Source organism: Catharus ustulatus, chromosome 5, assembly GCF_009819885.2.
Source record: "Catharus ustulatus isolate bCatUst1 chromosome 5, bCatUst1.pri.v2, whole genome shotgun sequence".
NCBI lineage: Eukaryota > Metazoa > Chordata > Aves > Passeriformes > Turdidae > Catharus > Catharus ustulatus.
Genome location: NC_046225.1, coordinates 14,714,287 through 14,737,325, shown reverse-complemented (window position 1 = coordinate 14,737,325; position 23,039 = coordinate 14,714,287). Strand labels below are relative to the sequence as shown.

At 43.8% G+C, this 23,039-nt stretch overlaps 1 protein-coding gene across 2 annotated transcripts in view; it reads left to right on the top strand.

The window, feature by feature from the left end:
* AFF1 (AF4/FMR2 family member 1) overlaps positions 1-23,039 on the top strand; it is a 66,918-nt gene that overhangs the window by 2,408 nt on the left and 41,471 nt on the right. For both annotated transcript variants that reach the window (XM_033059859.2, XM_033059858.2), the window contains exons 2-3: positions 20,133-20,253; positions 20,786-21,784. In XM_033059859.2, coding sequence (XP_032915750.1) covers positions 20,133-20,253; positions 20,786-21,784 — 1,120 coding nt within the window. The remainder of the gene's footprint in view (positions 1-20,132; positions 20,254-20,785; positions 21,785-23,039) is intronic.

The window sequence follows — 23,039 nt, the reverse complement described above, 5'->3', positions numbered from 1 at the left end:
GGGGAGGATGCTTGTTTGGAAACAAGAAAATCCAGCATCCTTTCTTCAGCTTCAGTGCTGTGATCCTCAGCAGCTCACCTAGCATTTGGGCTTCACAGTTTTGAAGGGTGGAAGGGTAACGAAAACAAGGCGATGAAACCTGTCTGTTGCTGCTCCTGAGCATTTCAAAAGCTGTAGTAGTGATAACTGAGGAGCTGATGTGCTAATGGATGCCACAGCATTCTTTAAAGTCGTGATCTTAAGAAATGGTTACCGGGCGAGTTGGGCATGGTTTGGTTTCAGCTGTTTGAGAATGATCAGCTTCTCCCATTAGCTGCTGCAAGTAGCTTACATCTGGAGCTATTAGGTAGAGAAACCATCCTCCAGTTAGCGTTGTTTTGTGTATAATGTAGGCTTGTGGGGGCTTTTTAAGTTGCTCGCTGAGCCGTAGGTTTGCAGCTGTAGCTTTCTATGAGCTCGCTTCTGGAGTGCACGGGTGATCTGATGCCTGTGGTGTCCCCAGGCAACAGGGCTTGTGTCAGGTTTTTATGGTATATTCAGGAACTTGTGAGCAGAAGCAGAACTGATCTGAATAAGGACAAATTTAGTTTCTTGTCAAGTGTGGTGTGATGTTCATCATGTGCCGTTCAGCTGCTCTGGGAATATTGCAGGACCCTTGGGAGGAGTGTGGGACAGACTGACAGAGCCCATCTCATTTCTGCTGCTTTCTTCATTAAAATATCTACTCTACTGCAGCATTTGCAAGCTGAGGCTCTTCAGATGAATATCTGCCTCTTCTTTTTAAGATGCAGGCTGCTCTCAGGCTGCTTGTGGTCATTCTAAATTGTCTGTAGACACTGTTGATTACACTTATTTACAGTAGGATGATAAAATACTTTGTTTTGGATGGTAAGAATTCTGGATTGTCTTATATATGACTTGCTTTTCAGTGTGGTTAGCATAATTTTTGGTGTGCAGAATGAATGCAATTTCCTAATTTTTGTACATACGTGGATACAGTACACAGTCAGAGCAACATGAAACCTGAGTGTTGTGCTGCCATCCCTGCTGGGCTCATCTTGCTCTTTCTCCTGAGTCAGCCCTGCAGGGAAGGGTAGTGATGGACAGCAGCCTGGGAAACCCTCTGTTTCCACCCCCTAAAGCCAAGCTGTACCAGCTAAACCCAGAAGAGTCTTGAGAGGAGGCTGTACTGCCCGTTGTAGTAGAAAAACGTGATGCTGTGCAGAAATAAATTGTGGCCTGATCTGTACTTGAAACACAGTCAATTCTGAAGCTAAAGCTTTTCCCTGAGGAGAAGTGATGTTGAATGATGCAGCTTTAGTTCATTCCATGTCATTTCACAGCTTTCAGGCCTGATGTAAAGACACTTTTCATAACTTGTTTCATGGGTCCTTTTGATACAGGCAAATGCCAGCATTGGTGATGCTGGGTTCCAGTCAGCTGATGGAGGTCAAGAAGGGCTGAAACAGTATCTTGTGGGAGTTTCCTTGTCTACTGAAAGCCAAAACATCCCACGAAACCCTGTTGGTTTGGCTTGCTAATAGCCCTGCCTAGAAATACAAATCTGTTTTCTCCAGAGCCAGATGCCTGGATGATCTATGGCATGTTTTGTGGGCTGCTGGGGATTTTCAGTTTGCAGTTCCTTATTGCCTGGGCTTTCTGAGCATGGAGTTGCTCTGAGGCAGACCTGCAGTCGAAATGCTTCCACAGAGAAGAAAGAGATGCTCACAGGGAAGTGGATTTTTCGGGTTGGTTTAGGTTTTTTTAGCAGTGGGTATTCCAATTTGCAATAGGCCATTGAGAACTTTGAAGTACAATTGTCATGGGATACTTGAACTGGTGTACAAGGGAATGTTTCCTTAGGTCATGTAATTTTCCTGTGTCTGAATCTGTGTTATAAAGAGAGGCCTCTTCTCACAGCTTTTTATCAGAAAATCATTTGCTAGTGCAGCTACAAGATGCAGCATGAAGATCAGGAACCAAGATTTTAATGAGGTGCAGAAATTCTCCTTGCCACTTTTCTTCTGAGAGGAGCCATAGTGAACGATGCGTTAAGTTTTTACATGCCCTTAAAATATAATAGAAAAGGTGTCTCCTTAAAGTTGTATGGGAATGCTACAATGACATTGTTGGAGGTGGAGGACAGTGAGAAAGAGTTCTCCAGAGAGTGGAGGGTGTCATCCTAAGGCCTGGGTTTGGTTTTGGGTGGTTGGGGGTGCAGAGGCTGGTTTACTTACCTGGTATGATGAAAGAGTTACTGTAGAGATGCAGAAAAAGAGAGAAAGTACTTTTCCAGCTCAGTCTTGAACACAGCCTAGAGATATTTTTTTCACTATGGTATGTTATAGTGGAAAATGTACTGGCTGTTTGACATTTTGCAATTTTGGCTGCTGTAGTTCATCTGTGTCCGTAATAAAAAAAGAGTATGAGGCTGACTGGGGCAATTATCACTCCCAAACGAGGTGTTACCATACTAACACGTAGATTGAGCTGCCTCTCCAGCAGAATGCTTTTGTGGGGAATAGACAAGAGCTGCTGCGTGTGTTAGGAGAAGATTTTTTCACAGTTGCCTATTCTTGATAATTCAGGGAAGAGAAGTTGAATTCTAGATCAGTACAGAGTCAAGCAGCTGTGGGAAGTGGTGAGAGGGAGAATTCTTGCAGCCCATCTTCCCTGTCAGCTCTGGTGGCTGCTGTGTGCAGAGCCAGCCCCCAGCTCTTTTGCTGCTGACATGCAGGAGTTGTTGATCACCTTACTGAGCTGCATGGCTTTTTAAAAAGTGCATTTATTTTGCTGCCTTATTCTTGTATGGGATGGGGGAGGTGGCAAACCGGGAGAAAGAGCAGATGTGTGGGCACAAAACTGCATTTGAGAAGTTGCTCTGCTCCTGTTAATGCTTCATAATTGTCAAATTGAGGTATCTAGGCACACTTGATTAGGCAACCTTCATGACAAATGCTTCATGAGGATGTTTGTCTTCTGGATTGGTTTAGGCTTAGATACTGTTTGTAGAATTGTCATTTTCAGTTGTTCAGAGTGTTTATTGTACTAGCAACCTAAAGTTTCCCTTTACTGTTGTTTTTGCAATTTTACCATCGGGTTAAGAGAAAATAATGTCCCTTCTGTAATCTTTAGAGAAAGTTCAGCAAGCAAATTGTTAATGTTTAACTTCAGAGACAACAGTAAAACTCATTTTCAGAACTGCAAGAACTACGGGTTTCATTTTTGTACTTGTAAACAAAAAAAAAAGCAAAGCAACAAAAACCAACCACAAAAACTCATCCAAGAAAAACAACAAAAACACTTCTATCACCAGTTCAACCAAAACATGAGTTTCAACTAAGCGTATGGTAGCGTTTTTATTCCATACATCTTTGCTTCTCAGAATGTCATGTAGTGTATAAGCTGTAATCAGCAAGCGATGTATTCAGCGGTGTATGATCAGCTCCTTCATGGCACAGTGGTGTTTAGCAGGTGGTGTGTGCATGTGAGGTGTTGAGAGAGCTCCAGTGCACGTGCCTCCTCCCTGAGCTGAGCTGTTGGCACTGCATTTTGAAATGCAGGTGTCTGCTGGCATCTGAAATGGAAAGGAATTATTAAAATGTGGAGCAGTAAGGGATATTTACATCTCTGGAGAATTGGAGGCATGATAATAAATTGCTTTTGGGCTTTTTGTTCTTCTGCAGTTTGTAAGGTTTTGCTTAAAAAGATATTACTGGGATATTTCATCTTTTCAAACACAGCTCAGAAACTCTCCCTCATAACTGGTATGCAACTATTTCTCAATAATCTTCTCCCCCCGAAGGCTATTTTGGAAAATTCATCCTAATCTGAAGGCAGGGAATATACTGGCAGTTTAGAAGTGCTTTGGTGACATGCTTCTCTTTTCCCTGTCCCCGTAGCCCTCAGCAGAACAAGCTGTTCTAGGAAAATTTGTTTTTCTGATGTCAGTAAGCCTGTGGCTCTGCTGAGAACAGGCTGTCAGTCTAGAGACCTATTTCTTCATAGCTTCACTAAAGTAGCATGTGCTAACAGAAACGGAGCCTGGTCTATCCCTCCGTGCTGCAGAGCAGGGAGCTTTGCTTGGATTTTTAGTAAACTCCCTTAGAAGTGCCACTGGAAGCTGCCATGTCTGTCTGACTGTCACTGCAGGCAGGCCTGTTTTACTGTGAGAAGTGCTGGCATCGCTAAAAGGCAACAAATACACTGCAGAGGTGAGATAACTGTGTTGGCCCAAGTGTGCACTCCATGATACTGGAGAAGAAGCTGCTTTTTCTGGCACACGGCTTCTGGGAGGATGGCTGTGGGATGGTGGATGTAAGCTGCGCTGGCCAAAGAACTCTTTGGGACCACTGTGTCTCCTTTCTTTGCTGAGACCCTGCAGCTCCCTTGTAGCAGTGCTCAGCTTTACCCAGCAGTTAACTTTTAATTGGTCATTGGTTTGATTTCAGGTTTCTGATTTAATGCATGATACTCTGTAACTTTCATTCTGGAAGCAAGAAGAACAAGTGCTTTAATATTTAAAGGGAATGTGATCACTTTGCCGAGGTTTTGGAACACTGTGGGTGATCTTTATCTACTTGCAAACCCCCATCATGGACTGGCTTCAGCAAACTAGTAATAGGGTCTCTCTGTTTAGCTGGTTTATTGCCCTCTGTAGAGGGAGTGCCTGGTTCTGTGTAATGCACTACAGGGGTAAAAAAACTGGTGGTCTAGAGCATAAGAAAATTCTCTGTGACCACTCATACTGGGGAGAGAGAAAAATAGGTAAAATCGTGTGCTGTTCTTTGAGAAGGTCTAATCTGCTTTTAGAAACACTGCGATAATGAGACCTATTATTTGGAGATGTGGGGTACTTTTGCCATTGCATCCTGCAGGAAAAGAAATTGACTTGTATGATGAGGAATTAAGAACAATAGACCAAAATAACTTCCTAAATTGGCTGACTTAGAAAAATTCAGTAACTCAGTGTTTTACATATGAAAAAAGGCTTGGTCATTTAGTGAATTAAGTGGCACAGAGGTTTCCCTTGCAGTTCTCTATTGATTCATAATAAAAATTAAGAGTTTAGCCTAGGATGGGAGAAGAACATTAACAGTTTCAATCTAGAATTTCCCTCTGAATATGCCTTTAACTTTTTGCTATTGTTCCCTCCAGTTCCAAACTCTTAGTGGACAGATGGGATGAGTTCAACCTTGGTTTTGGGTGCAAGTGAGCCAGCCCCAAAGTGGAGTTTCTGTACCTACCTGAGCATGTCACTGATGGGTAGTGCTGTTGTTTGGTGCCATGATGCACTGACAGTGCAGCTCTGCACAAGTAGGACCACAGTGGAGAAACAGATAGATGAATTTGTCAGTCTGCAGAAATTGATAACATTAAAACTTGGCTCCCAAGCTGGTTCTTCCATTACTTAAACATGTGAATCAGTCTGGTTCCTAATGATTTGGAAAGGGTGTTTTCTTTCCAAGTCAGTTAAGTAAACTGGATGAACTGCATTGCATTAAGTAGGTTTCTCTCATTACACATCCATGTTTCCTGCATGTTTAGAGGGACAGACTGAATTTATGTGCAGGGAACCTATTGCTGTTTCTTCCTCTTGCAATATAGACAGCTGATGTAGTGTAGCATTGTGTTTCACAGCCAGAACCTCCTTTCTGTAATTCTAGAATAAATGAAAGCAATTTGTAATTATTGCATAATCTGGTAATTGCAACCAAAACCTTCTTGGGATCTGGTTTGCCATCTGTATTGGTGTCTGTTGATGTTGTTTTGCTGTTTGAACAACTTGTGAGAGAATTTACTGTGAAAACTGAGAAACTGAGCGTGCTAAACAAACCCCACCAACACTCCAAATCAAAGAAAAATAAAGCCATACACACACAACCCCCCATCCTGTATGCTTATAAAGCTAGATGCAGTCTGGATTAATTTTTAAATCTAATGAACATTTAGTGGACGTTCTGTCCTTTAGGCTGAGCATTGGCCAAACACAGTGGTTTCAGTTCTTGCCTAGAACTGACTTTGGTATCTGTGCTGTACTAAGTTATAAAGAGACACGTATGGGGCTCATGGTGTCTCTGCCAAGGGCTCTGTGCTCAGTAGTGTTTCCACTCAGCTCCCTTAACAGTGCTTATTCCTGTAACTTTCTGATTTGGCAGTTGTTTGTGCTAGTCAAAACAGTAGAAAGTAGGAGAAAAGCACTTATTTTTAACTACAGCAGGAGAAAACATCGATATTGTGTTTGAAAATATTCCCCCATGTCCCTTTAAAAAAGTCTGATAGAAATGCCATATAAAAGAAGGTATTATGAAGAAAAGTCTCTTCTTTCTGTGTCCCCAACCCCATCTTCTGGGTAATTTCTTCTTCACTTCCCTGTTCCTTTGTGCATCGATTAAATATCAAGTTAATGGTTTCCTTTTGTAAAAATTGCTTCCTTGAACATGGGCCATCCTGCTCCCTCGCAGCCTAATGACAGAAAAGTACAGATGATATTGATATAAGCTGTGTTTACTTGAATGTAACAACTTGAAAGGCTGTTTGTGTACAGTAATCTGCCAAGTGAATAATGATTCGGTTTTACTTGTTCAATAGCTCTTTCTTTCCCCTAGAGAGGGGGAGGTCTGAACAACGAGTAGCAGTTTGCTGAGGTTAATAAGATGCATTTAAAAGGTCTTTAATTAAGCCATGCAGTTTTCTTAGAAGGCCCTTGAACTATTCTTTCACCCCTTCCTCTTCTGTTTTGCGTGGGTGAGTGCAAATAAGATGGGAGTGCAAGGGAGGTGCAGGCAGTGACTAGATACAGATCTGGGATCCTGCTTACACACAACGAAGTCTCAATGGAAAGTAGGAAACCAGAGGAGGATTGAATGGTTTGTGTGAGTTCAGCTGGCCAAGGGTGTGCTGAAAGCTGAGGCAGTGGTGAGAACTGACGTGCCAAGGCTCAGCAGGGTGAACACGCAAGGTGTTGTTGCAGCTGCTGCTCCAGATTTTATACCAATAAAATATAGAAGAAGAGAAATCCTCTGGGTTTTTTTATGCTGTCCTCATTAGGGGCCAAATCGTAGCCTTCAGCTTGTACACTGGGTTCCAGCTGGTCTACCCTTTCCATATATTTTGAGAGACTTAAACTCTGTATTATAAAGCAATGTTGTACTTTAGTGAAAAGAGGAATTTATGGCAGTATCTAATTTTCCAGTTTCCTTTGGTTTTTAAATTTTCAAGTCCACTTCAAAAGGGTGTTCCTGGTAAAGAGCTTTGCTTGAGCTTGTGCTCAAAAAGAATTCTTGACCTGGAGCTTTTACAGAGAATGGGTTTTGCATGTGTATAAGCAAGTGCTCAAAATGGATTCCTGATTCACAGCTTGAAACTGAGGAATGACAGAAAAAGAGGTGCAGAAAAGTGAGGGATATTGGCCTTACAATTTCCTGTGTTTTTTCTCTGTTGTATGCATTACTACAAGCACCACTTTTCTAAGCAGTGCTATTAAGTGAAAAAGTGGGGAGTTAAGGCACAATTTGCTAGTTAGGAAGGATTCTAAGAGCTGTCCTGAGGATCAATAAAAGTTTCAAGAGGAATAGAAAAATGCATAAATAATGAGACTCCTTACTCCCTTTTATTTCAAGTGCTTCCAGAAATACTTATAGCAAGTTTTGCTTTGCAGAATTTTACTCTTTTGCAACCTGTGTTTAGTCGTGGCACTGACGAAGCAATTGGGCAAGATGGAAAAGTTACCAAATGTGTTAAAAAGTGTGTGTGGAGAATGTTATCCTGTGGTTCCAAATTGCTATGACCAACTGGCATTTCCTTGAAAATACCTAGCTTTCTACAGATGTCTTGGCTGGATGTTACCTGGGTTATGTGAGGTGTTAGCTGCTGTTTGGGGGTGTTACTCATTCTGTTTGTGGATGTTTCATTAATGAATTTTGGGGCCAGCGAGGGAGTACAGAGAGATGAAGCAATCCTGAGTCAGTGCATCCCTGTGATGAAGCAGGAAGCTATCTGCTTGGATGGAGGTTGTTCAAGAGGCTTTTTGTGCTTGGCACTGGATGTAGCTCTGGGCAGACAGTCAGGGGGTGAGGAAAAGTCCAGCAGCTTGCATGTAAGAATGTAAAACCTTCTTCAGGAGCTTGGTGCAGTGGTTACTGTGGGATATCTGCTCTGTCCCTCCGTGAGCAAAGCACAGACCTCCTGCCTCATCCTGAGGGCAGGGAGTGAGTATTGTTGGGAGCATATGTGGGAGGGCAGGGATGAGGAACCCCAGGGTGAGGCAGTGCTGATTCATTCTCCTTCCAAGTCTGTTGCCACCATGGTGTTGAGGACGGGAACTCATTGGCTGTTGCCATGAAAATACTTGTAAGGGCAGAGGCTTGGAAGGGCATTATCAGAGAAGGTGATTTATTCCCTGGAAGGTGCTCTGAGTCATCACTGATTGGACGGAATGCTGGATATGCCTGGTGAAACTCCTCCTGAGTATTTCTGTGGCACTTTGGTGTGATTTTCCAGCCTTGGTCACAAGCTTGGTGTGCAATCACCAGTCTTTGCCTGGGCAGATGTGACTTCCTTTGGCTGTCAGGTCTTGCTCCTTGAAGAGGTGGTCAGTTTTTATGGAATTAGAACCTCCTTCACATTTTTTGCTCTGCTCTTAGAGGCACAGGAAATGATGCTGTGTTCACAGAGAAATGCACCCACTCGCAGTTGTCCAGCCAGTGACTCTTCCCCAGTTGCACCCACTCTCTTGGCAGCAGTCACTCCCCTGACTGCTTATCCCACAGTGGCCCATTTGCAGTCATCTGTCCTGTCCTGTCCCTGGTTTTGGGATCCTGCCTAAGAGGAGGGTCTCTGTGGACCCATGAGCACCTCCTGCCCATCCTGTGCTGCTTTACCAGGGCTCTGCCTGACAGGCATCAGCTCATGAGGCTCCTGCTGTTGAATTAAGTTGTTTGCTCAATTGTTTAACAAAGTGCTTTTAATGGAAACATAAAACCGGATAGAAATACAAAGCCTAATGGAATAATCTCTTAATTGCAGTGCTGTAAATGACTATTCAGCACATGATTACTGTACTTCCAGGGGGAACAGCAGGAGGAAAGAATATTGAATGAAAGACCCTAAACACCTCAGCTGCTAAGAATGATGATTTATTGCCAATCTGAGCATCGGGCTAAGCAGGCAAATAAACTGACAATAGTAAGTGCTTTTGGAGGTAGAAATTGCCTCATTCAGGGTATTCATTGTGTGCAACACGTAAATTCTACCAGGATAAAAGCACAAAGACTGATTAATTAATAGTGGCGAGATACTCATGCATGCAGTGTCCTTAGGCAACCCAGAAAAAGTATTAATCAGCACATTGCCCAATTATTGGCAGATAACTCCTAGTATGTAGTAGTTTGCTATTTCAGCTAGAAAATGCATTGTCCCTCTGTCTCCCTGTAAAAATCATGGGGTTTGCTGTGTTACGTGGCTCACAAAAAATACCTCCTGTTTTTAAGCAGCCAAGGAGATGAGTGACACTATCATTTTTTGGTATTGCTGCAAGTCTTTCAAGATACATTAGTCCTTAGAGAAACTGTGTCCATCCTTCAGATATCTCACCTAGGTTAGGCAGCAGCAGGTGAAGCAGCTGGTAGCTGGGTATTGAGCTGGCTGTTGATTTGGTGTACAGCTGTGTGCTCTCCAGAACAGGGCATGGTTAGCAGGGAACACATTCTCCAGAAGCATGGGCTGCTCAGGGAGGCAAGGTAAGTGCTTTGGAATCAGCCTTGCTGGTTCCCACCAGCACTCCCCTTTCCCAGGATTTAGTGTCTGGATTCCTGGTGCTGCCTGACTTCACCTGTGTGCAGAAGCCCCTGTGCTGCTCAAGCCTTTCTTGGCACGCCTGGGACATGGCTCTGCCTGGCGCACACAGATGCAGACCCAGCAGCAGGCCAGCAGCAGGCAGCTCAGAGATTTCCAGTGTTTGCAGTGGCCTTGGCACTGCCAAAGCTGTGCTGCTGTCCCGTGGGAACGGGAGCTGCCTGTTGCTTTTGGTCCGAGCCAGAGGGTGATGTTCCCACTGCCTGCACGCAAGTGTGGCTAATGATGGTGGAGCTGAGCACTTGCCTGTTTCTCAGCCTGCTTCCAGTACCAAGGGAAAATAGGTGCTTTTTGAACGGAGGTGCAGATGATATGGGGAAAATGTGGTTTGTGTTTGTTTTGGTTTGGGGTTTTTTGTTGTTGTTGTTTCATTTTTTTGGTTTTTAGTTGGAAAAGCAGAAAGATGTTGAATAATTGTGTACAGAATTGAAGGGGAAAGGTATTTCTATCCATTTTACTATTATTCTTTAAAGGAATAGCTTTTTGTAGTTGCTAAAAGTAACAGCTTGTGTAAATATTCTTAAAAAGCAGGAAAAAGGGAAGATGAGATACTTCAGAGTGTGTTTTGGAGGAATATATGCTTTGCAGTGTGCATTAGGCATGCATCAGTACCTGCCTAATGCACCCTGTCATGGATTATTGCTCTTGCTTAGATTGAACACTTGCCAAGTTCTTTCAGAATGACAATGAGATGCTTTGTTCAGGCTGACGATTCGATTGCAGTTTGAAACTCCAGCACAGAGAGGTAGTTTGCTACAGAGCATGTGCTCCTCTTAATAAAATTGAAAAACAGATAAAAACCATAGGAAAGTTATCATGCCCTTGTGTGTATTGATTAAAAAAAAACAACTAGAAAATACTTCTGGAATAACTAGAGTCTGGCAGACAATGCAGGAAAGGTTTTAAAATAGGCTTTTCAGCATATAAACAGATCTTTTCAACAAACATTGCTAATCTTGTTATGCTTCTACGTAGTCCTTGCTATGTAGATAAGACTTGTCCAACCTGTTACTTGGTACATGCTGTTATGTAAGTGAAAAACTCAAAAGGATAGCAAACTTTCTTTCATGCATGATGTGTTTGCTGCTAATTCCTATGAAAGTATGAAAGCATTAATCTCTTTCATATTTTTAATTTTTTCTTAATCTCAATTTAGTTACAGTACTATCCTGCTCTTAGCATGTTAGATTTGATTTGCTCCGTTGTTTGGGAAGGATTTACAGTGGGAATGTTTGACAAGAAATGTTATGAAGTTGCCCTGTGTTTAATAGGTTGCAGGGAATTAAAGATTCAGGAGGCAGAGTTGCACATATCCATATTTCTGAGACAGTTTCAAATGCTCATCTTTGCAGGTTTTGCTTTTGATATGCCTCACAGCAAATTAAACCACTGATAGCATTTGATGTGGAATTAATTCTTTGAACAGCTTCAGGTTTTGGGTTGGGAAAGGAGTGAATTCTCAGGCTGATGTTACATTTTGCACACTGGGCTTTGAGCTGCACTGAGCTGTCAGCTCCAGGAGCCTGTGCTGGCCCTCAGCTGGGATGGTCGCAGAGGGAAGAAAGGAGGAGCCTTCTGACTGTGCAGGAAATCTGAGGTGAAAGGCTCTAGGGTCTGCAGAGATCCAACTGCCAACGCCTTGACAGCATTTACAACAAGCTGGGTGAAGTCAGGGTGGTTAAAAAACGGGGGCTTGGGGATGGCTGAAGGGAACCAAGCTGAGCTGAGCTGTGTGTGAAGTGAGAATGTGGCATTATGTGTATGTTGTGGTACCTGTGGACTGCATCGCAGAGTGGCTGATGGAACACAGGAACATGCTTGGCAGAGCATGGATAAGGCCAGATGTTAGCAGGCTCCTGGGGAAAAGGCAGAGACATATTCACTTGGCCAGATGTGCAGGGATGGTAGCTGTGTGAGGAGAAGGGATTTAAAATGCACACCCATGAAGAAGCTGCTCACTAAACATTTTGGGTCTTTTTCTACTACCTCTGTATCTTGTTGAAAATCTTTTTTTTACTGTAGTGGAGAACAATAATGTTGGGGTTCTTTATTCTATAAAATCAATGAACAAAAGGCATGTCCACTTGAATAATTTTAATGTAGTCCTAAAATAGAAAATTTACTGTATTTGACTTTCTGCACATGCAGTAAGCATTTCAGTAGCCTCTCAAAGAACTAAGGTAGTAAAATAGATTATAAGACTTCAATCTTTGATTTAACTTGCAAAATTATTTCATGTGGTAAATTTAACATTAGTTTTCTGAAATTTAACAGCCGATATCACCTGGATTGTTATTTTTCTTTTTTTTTTTTTTTAAATTGGTGCAACCTACTTTTTATCTTAAGGCCTTTTAACTGAGAATTCTTTCAAAGGCTTATCATTTTTATGAGGATGCTGGAGAAACCATAACTGAGTTGGAGGAGACCGCTGGGCTTTTTCTTGATCCCCTAATTATTTAGCTCCCTTTCAAATAGTACTAGTTTGCAACAGCCTTTTTATCTAATCTCTTGTGATTTGCCAGTAAAGGACCTTGTTTCAGAGCATATTTTAAAGAAATAGAAACCTGATTTCATTTTTATATTCTGCTTTTTGTGCATTACTACTGCAAACACAATTCTCTTGCTGCCTTTTAACCTATTGATTTTACTGAACAACAAGAACAGCACAAAAGGTACTTCAAGGCAAAAGCAAATTAGCAGGTGGGATAGATTTTATGTAAGGTAGAATGTAGATTGTACCCTATGCATTTTCCCAGGCAAGCCTACAACAGTTCATCCCAGGTGCTGGATTTCTGCCATCGAGATGAGGAATTCAGAGGCAGATGGGTACAGTGGGAGATTTCATGCACCACTTCAGTGAAGAAAGCCTTCAGACTGCTCGGGCAGCAGCTGATAACCACTTCTGACTATTCAAGTATGGCTTGTCAGAGACAGTGATACTTTGCTAGTGGTGGGTGAGTTAATAAAATATCACCATCCTGCCTCTGTGTTTCCACTGGGGAACACCTTCTCCCCGTGCTGGGCAGTTTTGCACACATGTGTGTGCTCTGAAAGGGTTGCTGCTCACCATGTGCTCATGCAGCTGATTTAAAGAGCCCTGCCAGAAAGATTTGGCTTAGCGATAACAGCTGAAGCCAGGCACTGAAGTGCAGAGTGCTGGAAGATCTGGCCAGGCTAACAAAACTTGAGATTTGGCACTCTTCCACTGATTTTACTTCAGTCACATAGCTTTCCTGAGCTGGGGTTTGTGAGACAATGAGTTAAACTTCTTTGAGTCTCAAGCTGACTTAAACAATCGCATGATGTTTTTTATTGTAAGTGACATGTAGATAATCAAGAGGAAGAAACACTGTGGGAGAGAGTAATGCTGCAGGGCAGTCCATTCCCAAGTAGTGAGAGGTTAATCCTGGTAGAGAGCAGAACACGTCAAGTTGAGTCTCTAATGGGTCTTTTCACCTTCATTTTTCTTGCTACCTGCCTACTACCTGAACACCAACTTAATCCGAATTGCCACTGTGCTGTTCTGACATGGCCACGTGTGAGTTCAAGTCTACCTGCTCAGTTCATGGCAGTTGCCAAGTGCTTTACCTCTGTTTTTATTAAGGGAAGGAATCCAGCTTGCAGCAAGCTCCTGGTGCTGCAGAGGCAGGGAAGGTGCTGCTGGAACAGTTGCTGCAACAGCGGCTGGGGCACAGGGTTGGTGACCCTGCTATGCCAGCATCCCTGTGCTCGCCCTGTGGCAAGTCAGGAATAATGCCAGGTTGCATTTTGTGCATGAGAGACTTTGTGACTGCAGCTGACTTTTAAATCCATAAAAATGGGAAAAGGTCACTTCTGAGACAATCGTGGGTGAGTCAAAGTCCCCTCTCTGTTGGAGCGGGATCTGCTCAGTAGGGAATGCAGCTTCTCCACAGAAGCGGAATCTCAGACAAAGCCAGGATGTAGCATGCTGTCAGAGGGATCTGGGTGTACCAGCTGAGCCTGACCAGATTGGCCCTGTGTCTGAGAGCTCTCACTGGGAGGAGGCAGGCACTTGGGGCTGCTTGAAAATGTTTGCTCAGCTGTGCGACAGAGCAGTGTAGAGGCAAACTGAAGCCTCCCATTTTGATACAGAGAGTGAAGTTTAGAATAACTTAATTTCACTGACACCTCTGCAAAGTAAAGCCATTTGGGTAACTGTCTTATCTGTATCCTGACAAAGCTAACTTTTTGTTCCATGCTGATGAAGTGAGAAGAGACATGGATGGGGTCCTCTTGCCTGCAAAAGCTGCTCACATGGAAGCTCAGTCTTGTCACGGTTGGGTCACCGCGATCAAGGCTGCCTGGTGTTGCAGCTGTGAGAGGGCTCTTAAAATCTGGGGAACTCGTCCTGGACTCAGGTCCCACCCGAGGCTGCCCTTCTTGAGCTGTTCCATCCGCCAAGGCGCCAGCAGCTTTGATTGACTCTTTCTTGCATAGCCGGTCACTGAAATAGCACTTGAGTTGCAGATCTTTACTCACCTACCCACAAAGACACGCATGCCTCCAGGGCTGAATGGCAGTCAGAACACTCACGTGGCTGGGGGAAATCCTGGCATGTGTGCTTGAGACTACCATGTACAGAACGCCTTGCAGAGGCGAAGTGGTCAGGGTTTTTCATTGCACATACCCGGTGATTTAAATTTTTCACATTTCCTGCTTTGCCTGCCACATCCAGAACAAACAAAGCCTTAAATTCATCAGCTCCTTGTCTGCTTTCCTTGTAATTACACTTCACACAATCACACCTTCTTAAAAGCCCTCCTAGTATATTTGCATTTAGATGGAGAATGACAGCTTTCGTGTTCCCTTCTAACTTATAATTAACACCTTTTCTGTTCTATTAACGTCACCTCCATGGGGAGAGGCTGAAAGCCTGGGTTACTTTAGAGACTTCATTTCTGCAGCATCACAAGTGCAGATGCTGCCTCTTGGTTTGTTCAGGTCTTTGGCTATGGCACCATAGTTACATGCTCTGTAATTGTCACGTTTTTCCAGATTTCCTAAGTTGCTGTTGTATGTGGCAGTTTATAACTAAAGAATAGTTAGATTTTAAACGTTTCAGGGTGCGAGGAAAAGTCCAAGTCATAAACTTTGCACTTGTTTGCCTTTCTTGAGTAGGCACAAAAGAGGTTGTTACTGTCATTTATTTGCATCTTTTGACAAATGTGCTTTTTCCTCTTTTGAGACTTCAGTTGGTTTGTGGACCACAGGCAGAAAAATCTTGGGAGTGTGTTTTTAAGTGCATAGCCGTTTGCACTGGGGTTTAGGCTCGGTCTATGAAGGATCTGTCATGTTTGAAGAACATCTGAGAGTTCCAGTTCCTGCTAAAGTCACTGGGCGCTGCAGGGGCTCAGTTCTTTAGGAAAAGATCAGGCTTACTCCTGGGAACTGCTTGATGATCAAAGGCCTATTGATGCTGAAAGGAAGCAAAAACCTTTTAATGGCTGAGTAATGAATATAATTTTAAACTTGGCAACAGTGGGAGGAAACAAATAAGTAAGAATTTGAACCCAAAGATTACCATAGGAGAAGCTGAGTGAGAAGTTGATTAATGTTACAAAAGTCGAACTTTTTTTTTTTCCTGGCAAAAGCCAACTTAGCCTCTACTTAAGCAGAGTGGCAGTTCCCTTCTGCCACAACAGAAGGATGTTACAACATCCCAGCTTCTCGGCTTCATTTTTTTTTTGGTGTAACCTAGAGGACTCTGTATTTAAAACATTAAAAGAGGTGTATTCAGGAGCATTTTTCCATATACTTTGAAGAAAAGGTTGCAGCAGTGCTGCATTTTCTTGGAGCAGTATTTTTATTCAGAAATATTTGAGAGGAGGTTTCTTACAGTCATTGTAGATTAAACAGGTGTGCTGTGAGGTCTTGATCTCTTGCTCAGTGGGTCTGATGCCCCTGTCATACAGTCAGTAAACAGGGCTGGATTGACGTGATGAGTTGAAGGAGCTAGAGGAAGCAAAATCTTGAGAAGCTAATTCCAATTCCTATCACTTCAGTGTGAAGATATTTTTGGGAAGCATATACCAAAGCTGATTGATGATGAAGATGCAGAAAATTATTGACTAACTGTACCATCTGTTGTACTTCTGCCCTATGTTTTTCTCTTATGACTTGTGTGCATTTCAAACTGTGTATTTTCTGAGAAATAGTGTTTGATGTGAAACAGAACTTAAAATATCCAGCAAGTCACAACTTGTCAATGTTTCCATAAAGGAAAGGAAGCAAAGGTTGGGATGAGGAGTTTTTGATGCTATTTGGTATTAACTGTAGTATTGTCCTTTCATCTGCTCGTGTTGCAGTCACTGACAAGCTGTGTAGATGATACCAGTGTGAGAGCTGAGCTCAGCTGTGATGCTCAGGAACTTTCTGTGCCGTGCCTTTATCCATGTTTCTTTTCAACTGATGGGCTGATGAGTGAAACTGCATATTTAGTCTTTGCAGATGTGATCTTGGCTCTATAAATTGGTGGCAATTCTTCTGTGGAGATTTTAATAGGAAGGGAGCCAGCGTGCTGCAGCAAGGCTGTTGTGATGCATCCTTGTGATCTCTGTTTGTTTTGGGGGATGATGTATCTTGCCTTAAGCAAAAATATGTCTCTCAGTCATGATCTGCAGTTTCTCAGCTTAGAAAAAGACTCAATTTTAATGACAAAACACCTCCAATAAATTTGTGCTTTCCTGCAGTTGTACTAAAATGAAATGTGTCTCAGTGTTTTAGAGGAAGAGACTCTGCATGTTGAGAGGGAAGTGAATGTTTTCTGTATGTTTGCTTTTCAGACTTTCTCCACCTCCCTTCCTTGCTCCTGGATAATTTGTTTTGGGAGCCAGGACTAGATCTTATTACAATTAAAGCTGATTTTTGATTTAATTTTATTTTCATTTGGAGAACACATGGGACATAAGAGGCAGAATTTCTTCCTGCACCAGTCTATTTTTTGAAAATGTTGTCATGGTCTGGATTGTCACATATAAGCATTTGAACCTATGTAGTAAGGGTTGGCATGTCACTGAGAGCAGCTTCAGAGCACGTCGGTATTTTACGGCTTCTGTTACAGACCCGAGTCTGGATGGAGTTGTGGGTCAGGGCATGTGCTCTGCTGAACTTCCTGAACCAAATCCCTTATTATGGGAGCCAGTGCACTGCCTCACCTTGGGCTGCTTTGAGCCTAGCAGAATTCTGCTGTTTCAGTCTGTATCAAGGCACAATTTGTTTGGTTTTTGGTTTTTTTTTTGTGGAGGTGATTTGCGCATTTATCCCCCAACTCCCAGGTGCTCGGTGTGTTGGTGCCAAGCCTCGAGGTCTGGTTTCCCAAAGCATTTCTGCAAACAGTAAGGAAGAGCTTGGGGGTGGTTTTGAGGTTTTTCTTGAGTTCTCATTCTAGGAAAATCTGAATATCAAAGCTGCGAGTCTGAAGAGGTTCCTGAAGAGCCGGAGTTGGGGTTCTCCCTGCAGCTTTGGCAGTGGCAGGGCTGGGGCTGCGGGGGCACCAGGGACACCTTGCCGGAGCCTGGCAGACGGCGTCTCCGCACGGGTTTCCTTGCTGGCGCCTGGCAGGACATGGAGACCTCCTCTCCTCTTGGCACGGGGCCACAGAGGGCCTGAGCTGACTGTGGTTCTCAGAGGCTTTCTGCCTGCCTTCCTGACTCTTGACCTTAGGGTAGCTGCCGTGTGAGTTACAGCATAGCCCACGTTTTCAAAAGGTTTTTATGACACCTATAGATAAAATAGGATTTAGCTCTTGTCTTCAGGTAGTAGATAAAATAGGCTTTAGCTCTTGTCTTCAGGTAGTTTAGGGTCTTGTCTGCAACTTAGAGAAGGGAAGGCTGCTGCTTTCAATGGCATTATTAAATAAGTAACTGCTTAGTGTTTTTTCCCCCCTTATCCTTCTGCTTTTGAAACAGTAGCTCATTCTGTTCAATGAAGTTGGAGGAAATCTCAGAATGAAAATCGCATTGACCCGATTCAAACAGGGAGGCAGAGGGTGGATGGCGATCCTGAGCAGCAAAGGGGAGGGGAATGACCCCTGGGCTGACAGCAGGGGCAGTGGGCTGTGCATGGCCACTGTATCCTGGGAGGGTGTGCAGATTGACCTCACTGAGCACTGCCCTGTACTCCGTACGTGTGCGAGCACCCGTGCCCGCTGGGATGTTCCCGAGCAGGCACCTTTGTCTCCTCTTAAACCTTCAGGAACTGGCACTATGGCAAATAGGCGGTGTCCCTGCCCTTCCCCTCTGCCCCCCCTCCACACTCTTTAGAAAGAATTTATTGCTGGGAAGAGAGCTTGGGGTCAAGGAAGGTTCAGGAAAAGAAAAGGCCTTTAGAGGTATTACAGCTGCTGTCTTTGCAGCAAGCAGCACATAAGTTGTTTTACATTCAGTGTTGGGGTGCATATAGGAAACATAGCTGCTTCTCAGCATAAATATTATTGTTGTGAGAGACTCAAGTGATTTAGGGTTTTCCTTTTATTTTAGTGTGATCAGGACCTCTTAGCAAAACAACTTGATTACTCTGAGTTTGGGCGCTTGCCAGCCTAGAAATAGAAGGACATCCGTAATCCACATAGATGTAAGCACAGTGTTTTAGTAAAAAGCAATTTTCAGGGTCATAATATGTGGCCTGCCTTTTTGTGAAACACATTCACTTAAAAAATCATTTACCAGCATACAATTTCAGATAGTAGATATAGCCAAGATTGCTTCTAGTTTGCTTTATAATTTTTCCTAAGTTTTTGTGTTTTACGGTTGGTGTTTCCCACACCTGACTGCACAAAGCTTTTTTGGCACACAGTACAACTGCCCAACTGATTGCTTATAGATAGGAAATGGATGACATGCAAAATGACATCAGATGCACAGGGGAAATGGTTCTATCATACAGTTTATTACAGATTTACTGAAGCAATGGTCTGTGATTCCTGTTCATTTTTCTTTTATGAACATTTAAAATTGTTTGCAGACGTAGGGTACATATATATTACTGGACACTTCTGTTTTGCTATATTTAGAAACAGTTTGGCACTGGCAAAGTTGGAAACTATGCCTAATGTGCGCAGTCTAACCCCTGCATGTGTTTTTCTGCCTTAGTGGTACAAGTACATCCTTACTGCAGTTCCATAATGAAGAAATTTGCTGTCTGTCAGCATCATTTTCCAGAGCTCCCATTGAGTCAGGAAGCCCCCTCTGCAGCAGTCAGACCTCTTGGTTAACTGCTACAGCAAAGGCAGCCCTCTGCCTCTCCTCTAGGGATGATTAAACTTCCAGTGGGTGGCTATTGATGCAGCATTTGGGAAGATGTCACTGGTGCAGAGAACAAGATTTTTCCCTTGCAAAGTGGACACCTGAGAATTTGTGAGTATGAAGAAGAATACAGGAATTGTATGTGTACAGTAGACCGTGCAGTAGGGTAGAAATAGGACAGGAGAGAGATGCCTGTATGCTTTTCCTTCCTATTTATATATCTATAAAGATTAGAGCAAGAGATTCCCTTGTTTTGCAGTAGAATTTCACAGGCAAGGTGTAGTTTAAAGGATCTGGCTTTGCCTGAAGTCTTTCTGCTGTATATGACACAGGTTTATTGGTACTTTGGTGTGAGGCTGGTAGAGTTGAGTGCATGCAGATATGGTTGAGGAGGAACCGGGGAATTTGTCCGGGTATTTTCTGAGTTTTTGAGACCTTACTAAATAGTTTGTGTGATTGCTTTAAATGTGACTACATGGGTTTCCTGGTGAGCAGCTTTCAAGCCTGTTTATTGCCAAGTAGCCTTGCCTTGTTTTTCGCCTCGTAGGCAAAGCTCATTCTTTGAAAGTGGCAACACCTTCAAAATAATGGATTTTCTTTTACTCCTGGGTGAAGAGGTGGGGTTGGAAGTCCTAAGAACAAGAATGGTAGTTTTTCACACTTGTTGTAAATGGATTTGCCAGCTGGTGTGCTTGTCACCCCCACTGACTGCTCCTCAATTTGTTTCACAATGAAATGGATGGATAGCTTTTTCCTTCCCACTGTTCTTGAAGGATGGTATCAGGAGTAGAAATCACTGAGAAGTATGCATGTACCTTGTGTGCCACATTACTGTATTGTGCAGCAAATTCTTGATGTAACTGCTTTGTCAGCTGTAACCATCCCAAATTACTTGCCTTTACTTTCATTCTGGATGTATGCCGTTTGTCTGAAACCAGGGTTTCTGTACAAAGTAGATACTTGTTAACACTGGTGTACAATGTTACTCATCCTTCCTTTCTCTCCTTCCTGAAGCTTGTGCAATGAGGACAGAAACTTGCTGCGGATTCGAGAGAAAGAGAGACGGAGTCAGGAGGTTCTGGAAGACAAAAAACAGTTCTCTGAAAAGACTCCCCTTTTTGCAGAACCCTACAAGGTAATGAATGGTGTGGGGTGTGGGGGAGGGGGAGAGGAGGAAAGAGGGCTGGGGTGGAAGAGGAGAGCAGTGGCTCTGCATAGGGTGTAGCAGACTTGAGCATGATAAATACAAACACACCATCTTCCCAGCTGCTTAATTTCAATTCCCCTGAGTATGTGTTTGAATCTCTGTTGGCTGCACATGAGCAGTATGGACTGTGGGCTGGCCTCCTGCAGTTTGAGGGAGAGTGCTCAGGAGCAGCTTGGCTGCCTGTCTGTCTGCAGCTGTGGGTATAACAAATGTTATAAACGTGAATCTGATGTTAGCACTCCTGGAGGCTGCAGGTGCACCAAGCTTGGCTTGGAGTAGCTGATAGTGGCTCAAACAGTCCTGTCTGCTTTAGAGAGATTTGCAGGATCAACATGAGCTTGCCTAACTTTACTCATGGTGATGCGTGGTGATTAAGTTAAGATCTTGAAGAATGTCTCTTCCTGAGCTGGATCTCTTGGGGGGCTTTTGAAATGTCCACCTCTTTGTTCTTCTGTTGCAGACTAATAAAGAAGATGAGTTGTCAAGCCGAATTCAGAACATGCTGGGCAATTATGAGGAGGTCAAGGAGTTCATGAGCAACAAATCTTGTCAAAACCTCATAGGGATTCCAAAGAGTGTTGCCCCTCTGTTTCCCCCCGGACAGCCCGATCGCCCGTACTTCCCTGAGAAGTCCATCCGTACACTGCCGTCTTCATTCCAGCACCTGCCCCGCCGTCCACCCGTGGGACCCATGGTTATACCCCCTCGTCCTCCAAGCCACTCCAGTCACTACCAAAAGGCACAGCCAGGAACAGAACCAGCTTCAGGTTTGCACAGCAAGAACCACAGCTTAGCCAGTGCTCGGAGCCATGGTCAGGAGCACGGCCGGGGTGGCCGGGACTCTCAGGCAGGTTTTGCCCACAGCCACAATGACAAGCCTGGGAGCGGGGACGGTCATGCTCATGGCCTGCAGGCCTCCCCTCTGGCACTCTCGCCGTTCCTGCCATGTTTTTTGTCTTCTCCTGTGGCACCCCTGTCACCTCTACATTCCAGCCAGAATATCAATTCCAGGTCACAGAACAGCAGCAAAAGTCATGGGTCAACCTACAGTCAAACCAAATCATTGCAGGACTTAGTGACAGGATCACAGGAGAAGGAAAGTCGGGACAGCCCAGCCGTTACCTTGACCAGCACCACTCAGCCTTCCTCTCAGACTTTTCCCCCTTCTTTGACATCAAAAGTCAGTGCAATGCAGCAGAAGCCAACTGCCTATGTCAGACCCATGGATGGCCAAGATCAGGCACCATTTGAATCCCTGGAGCTCAAACCTCTCCTGGAGGAATACCATGAAGGACCCAATGAAGATGTCTTGGATTTGAAGGCAAAAGTTAAAGCTGAACTATCCAAGTTGGAAACCCCTTCTGAGCCCAAGGAAGAGACTGATGAGGATCTCTCAGATTTGAAGGCAAAAGCCAAAGCAGAACTATCCAAATTTGAAACCCCTTCTGAGCCTCTAGAGGTGAGTGCAATTTTTGGGGTTGCCTGTTGAAGCGGGTAAGTTTTGCTATGGGAGAACAGCAGTGACTGCCAGAAGCAGTGATGACTTTGTGTGTGTTACCCTGTTTAGAAGGTGTATTTTGAGGTTGACCTGGGTGTGAGATACCTGTTTGAATGGTGAAAATATGACATTTCCTGTGATTTTTCTGTTGTTTTCTCAGTGAGGCTGCAGCAGGTTTTATGTTTGAGCTTGCTTCTGTGCCTGTAATTTCTGTTTTCCTCTGAGGCTTGTTGAAAAGAAGGGGGAAATGGTGTGATGAGATCAAGTGTTGATGCAGTGTCAGGACTCTAAATGGTGGTGGGTAGAGGCTCCAAATCCTCACTGAATACTGGGACAGTAGCAGTGCAGTGGATTCTGTGGTCACCTGGGCTTTGTGATAAGGGACTCTGAAGAGCACAGGACTCTCCTCTGTAAGTTTGTAAAATCTCACTGTAGACCACAGGAAAGTATGACTTGATGCTGCACATTTCCTTCTTGTACTCCGCATGTTTTTTGCTGACTTAAGGCCACCTCTCTGATTTGTCCTGTGGGATGGAGGCAGAAGCCCTGACTGGTAAAACAGTGAAGAGGAGGAGCAGCAGTGTACAAGTGTTGTTCAGCAAATGCAGCTCCTTTACCTGTGCTCTTTGAAGCCCAGTTTCAGCTCTGCCAAGGGACGAGAACACTGCCTGCCTGCTTTGTGACTTGGCTCCTGTGAACTCAAAGGCACTTGGTCCCCTGATACATTTTGGAGATTTACTGTGCTCATCCTTCAGCCCTGAGGTTATTGCTATGCCCTATGGGGATGTAGGGTCCCGTGGTTCTAAGGCAGCTGGGCGAGGAGACCTATGGAGATTGTTTCAAATTGTAGTTTGCCGCCTTTATAATGAAAAGGAAGACTGTGGGTGCAGGGTATTTTTCATGGAAAAGGATGTGGATCAGCTGCAAATGGCTGTAGGCAGTATCTTATGGGAAATGAGAGAAAGCTGTCAAAATGACATTGTCGAGAAGTTGTGAAAGTCCCTTAGTGCTGAGAGACTTTATTTGCTACCAAGTAGGTTTGGCATTGCTCATCACACCTCAAAACAGGAAGTTCACTGAGGTCCACATTACCTTATTTACTTAACCAGAGAGAGAAATAAAGCAGTGGAGGGCATCACCTTCTACATTATCTTGTTGTCTCATCTGCATTATTGTCTTATCTCTTTTCCCATCCCCATATTTCTGTCATCTCATG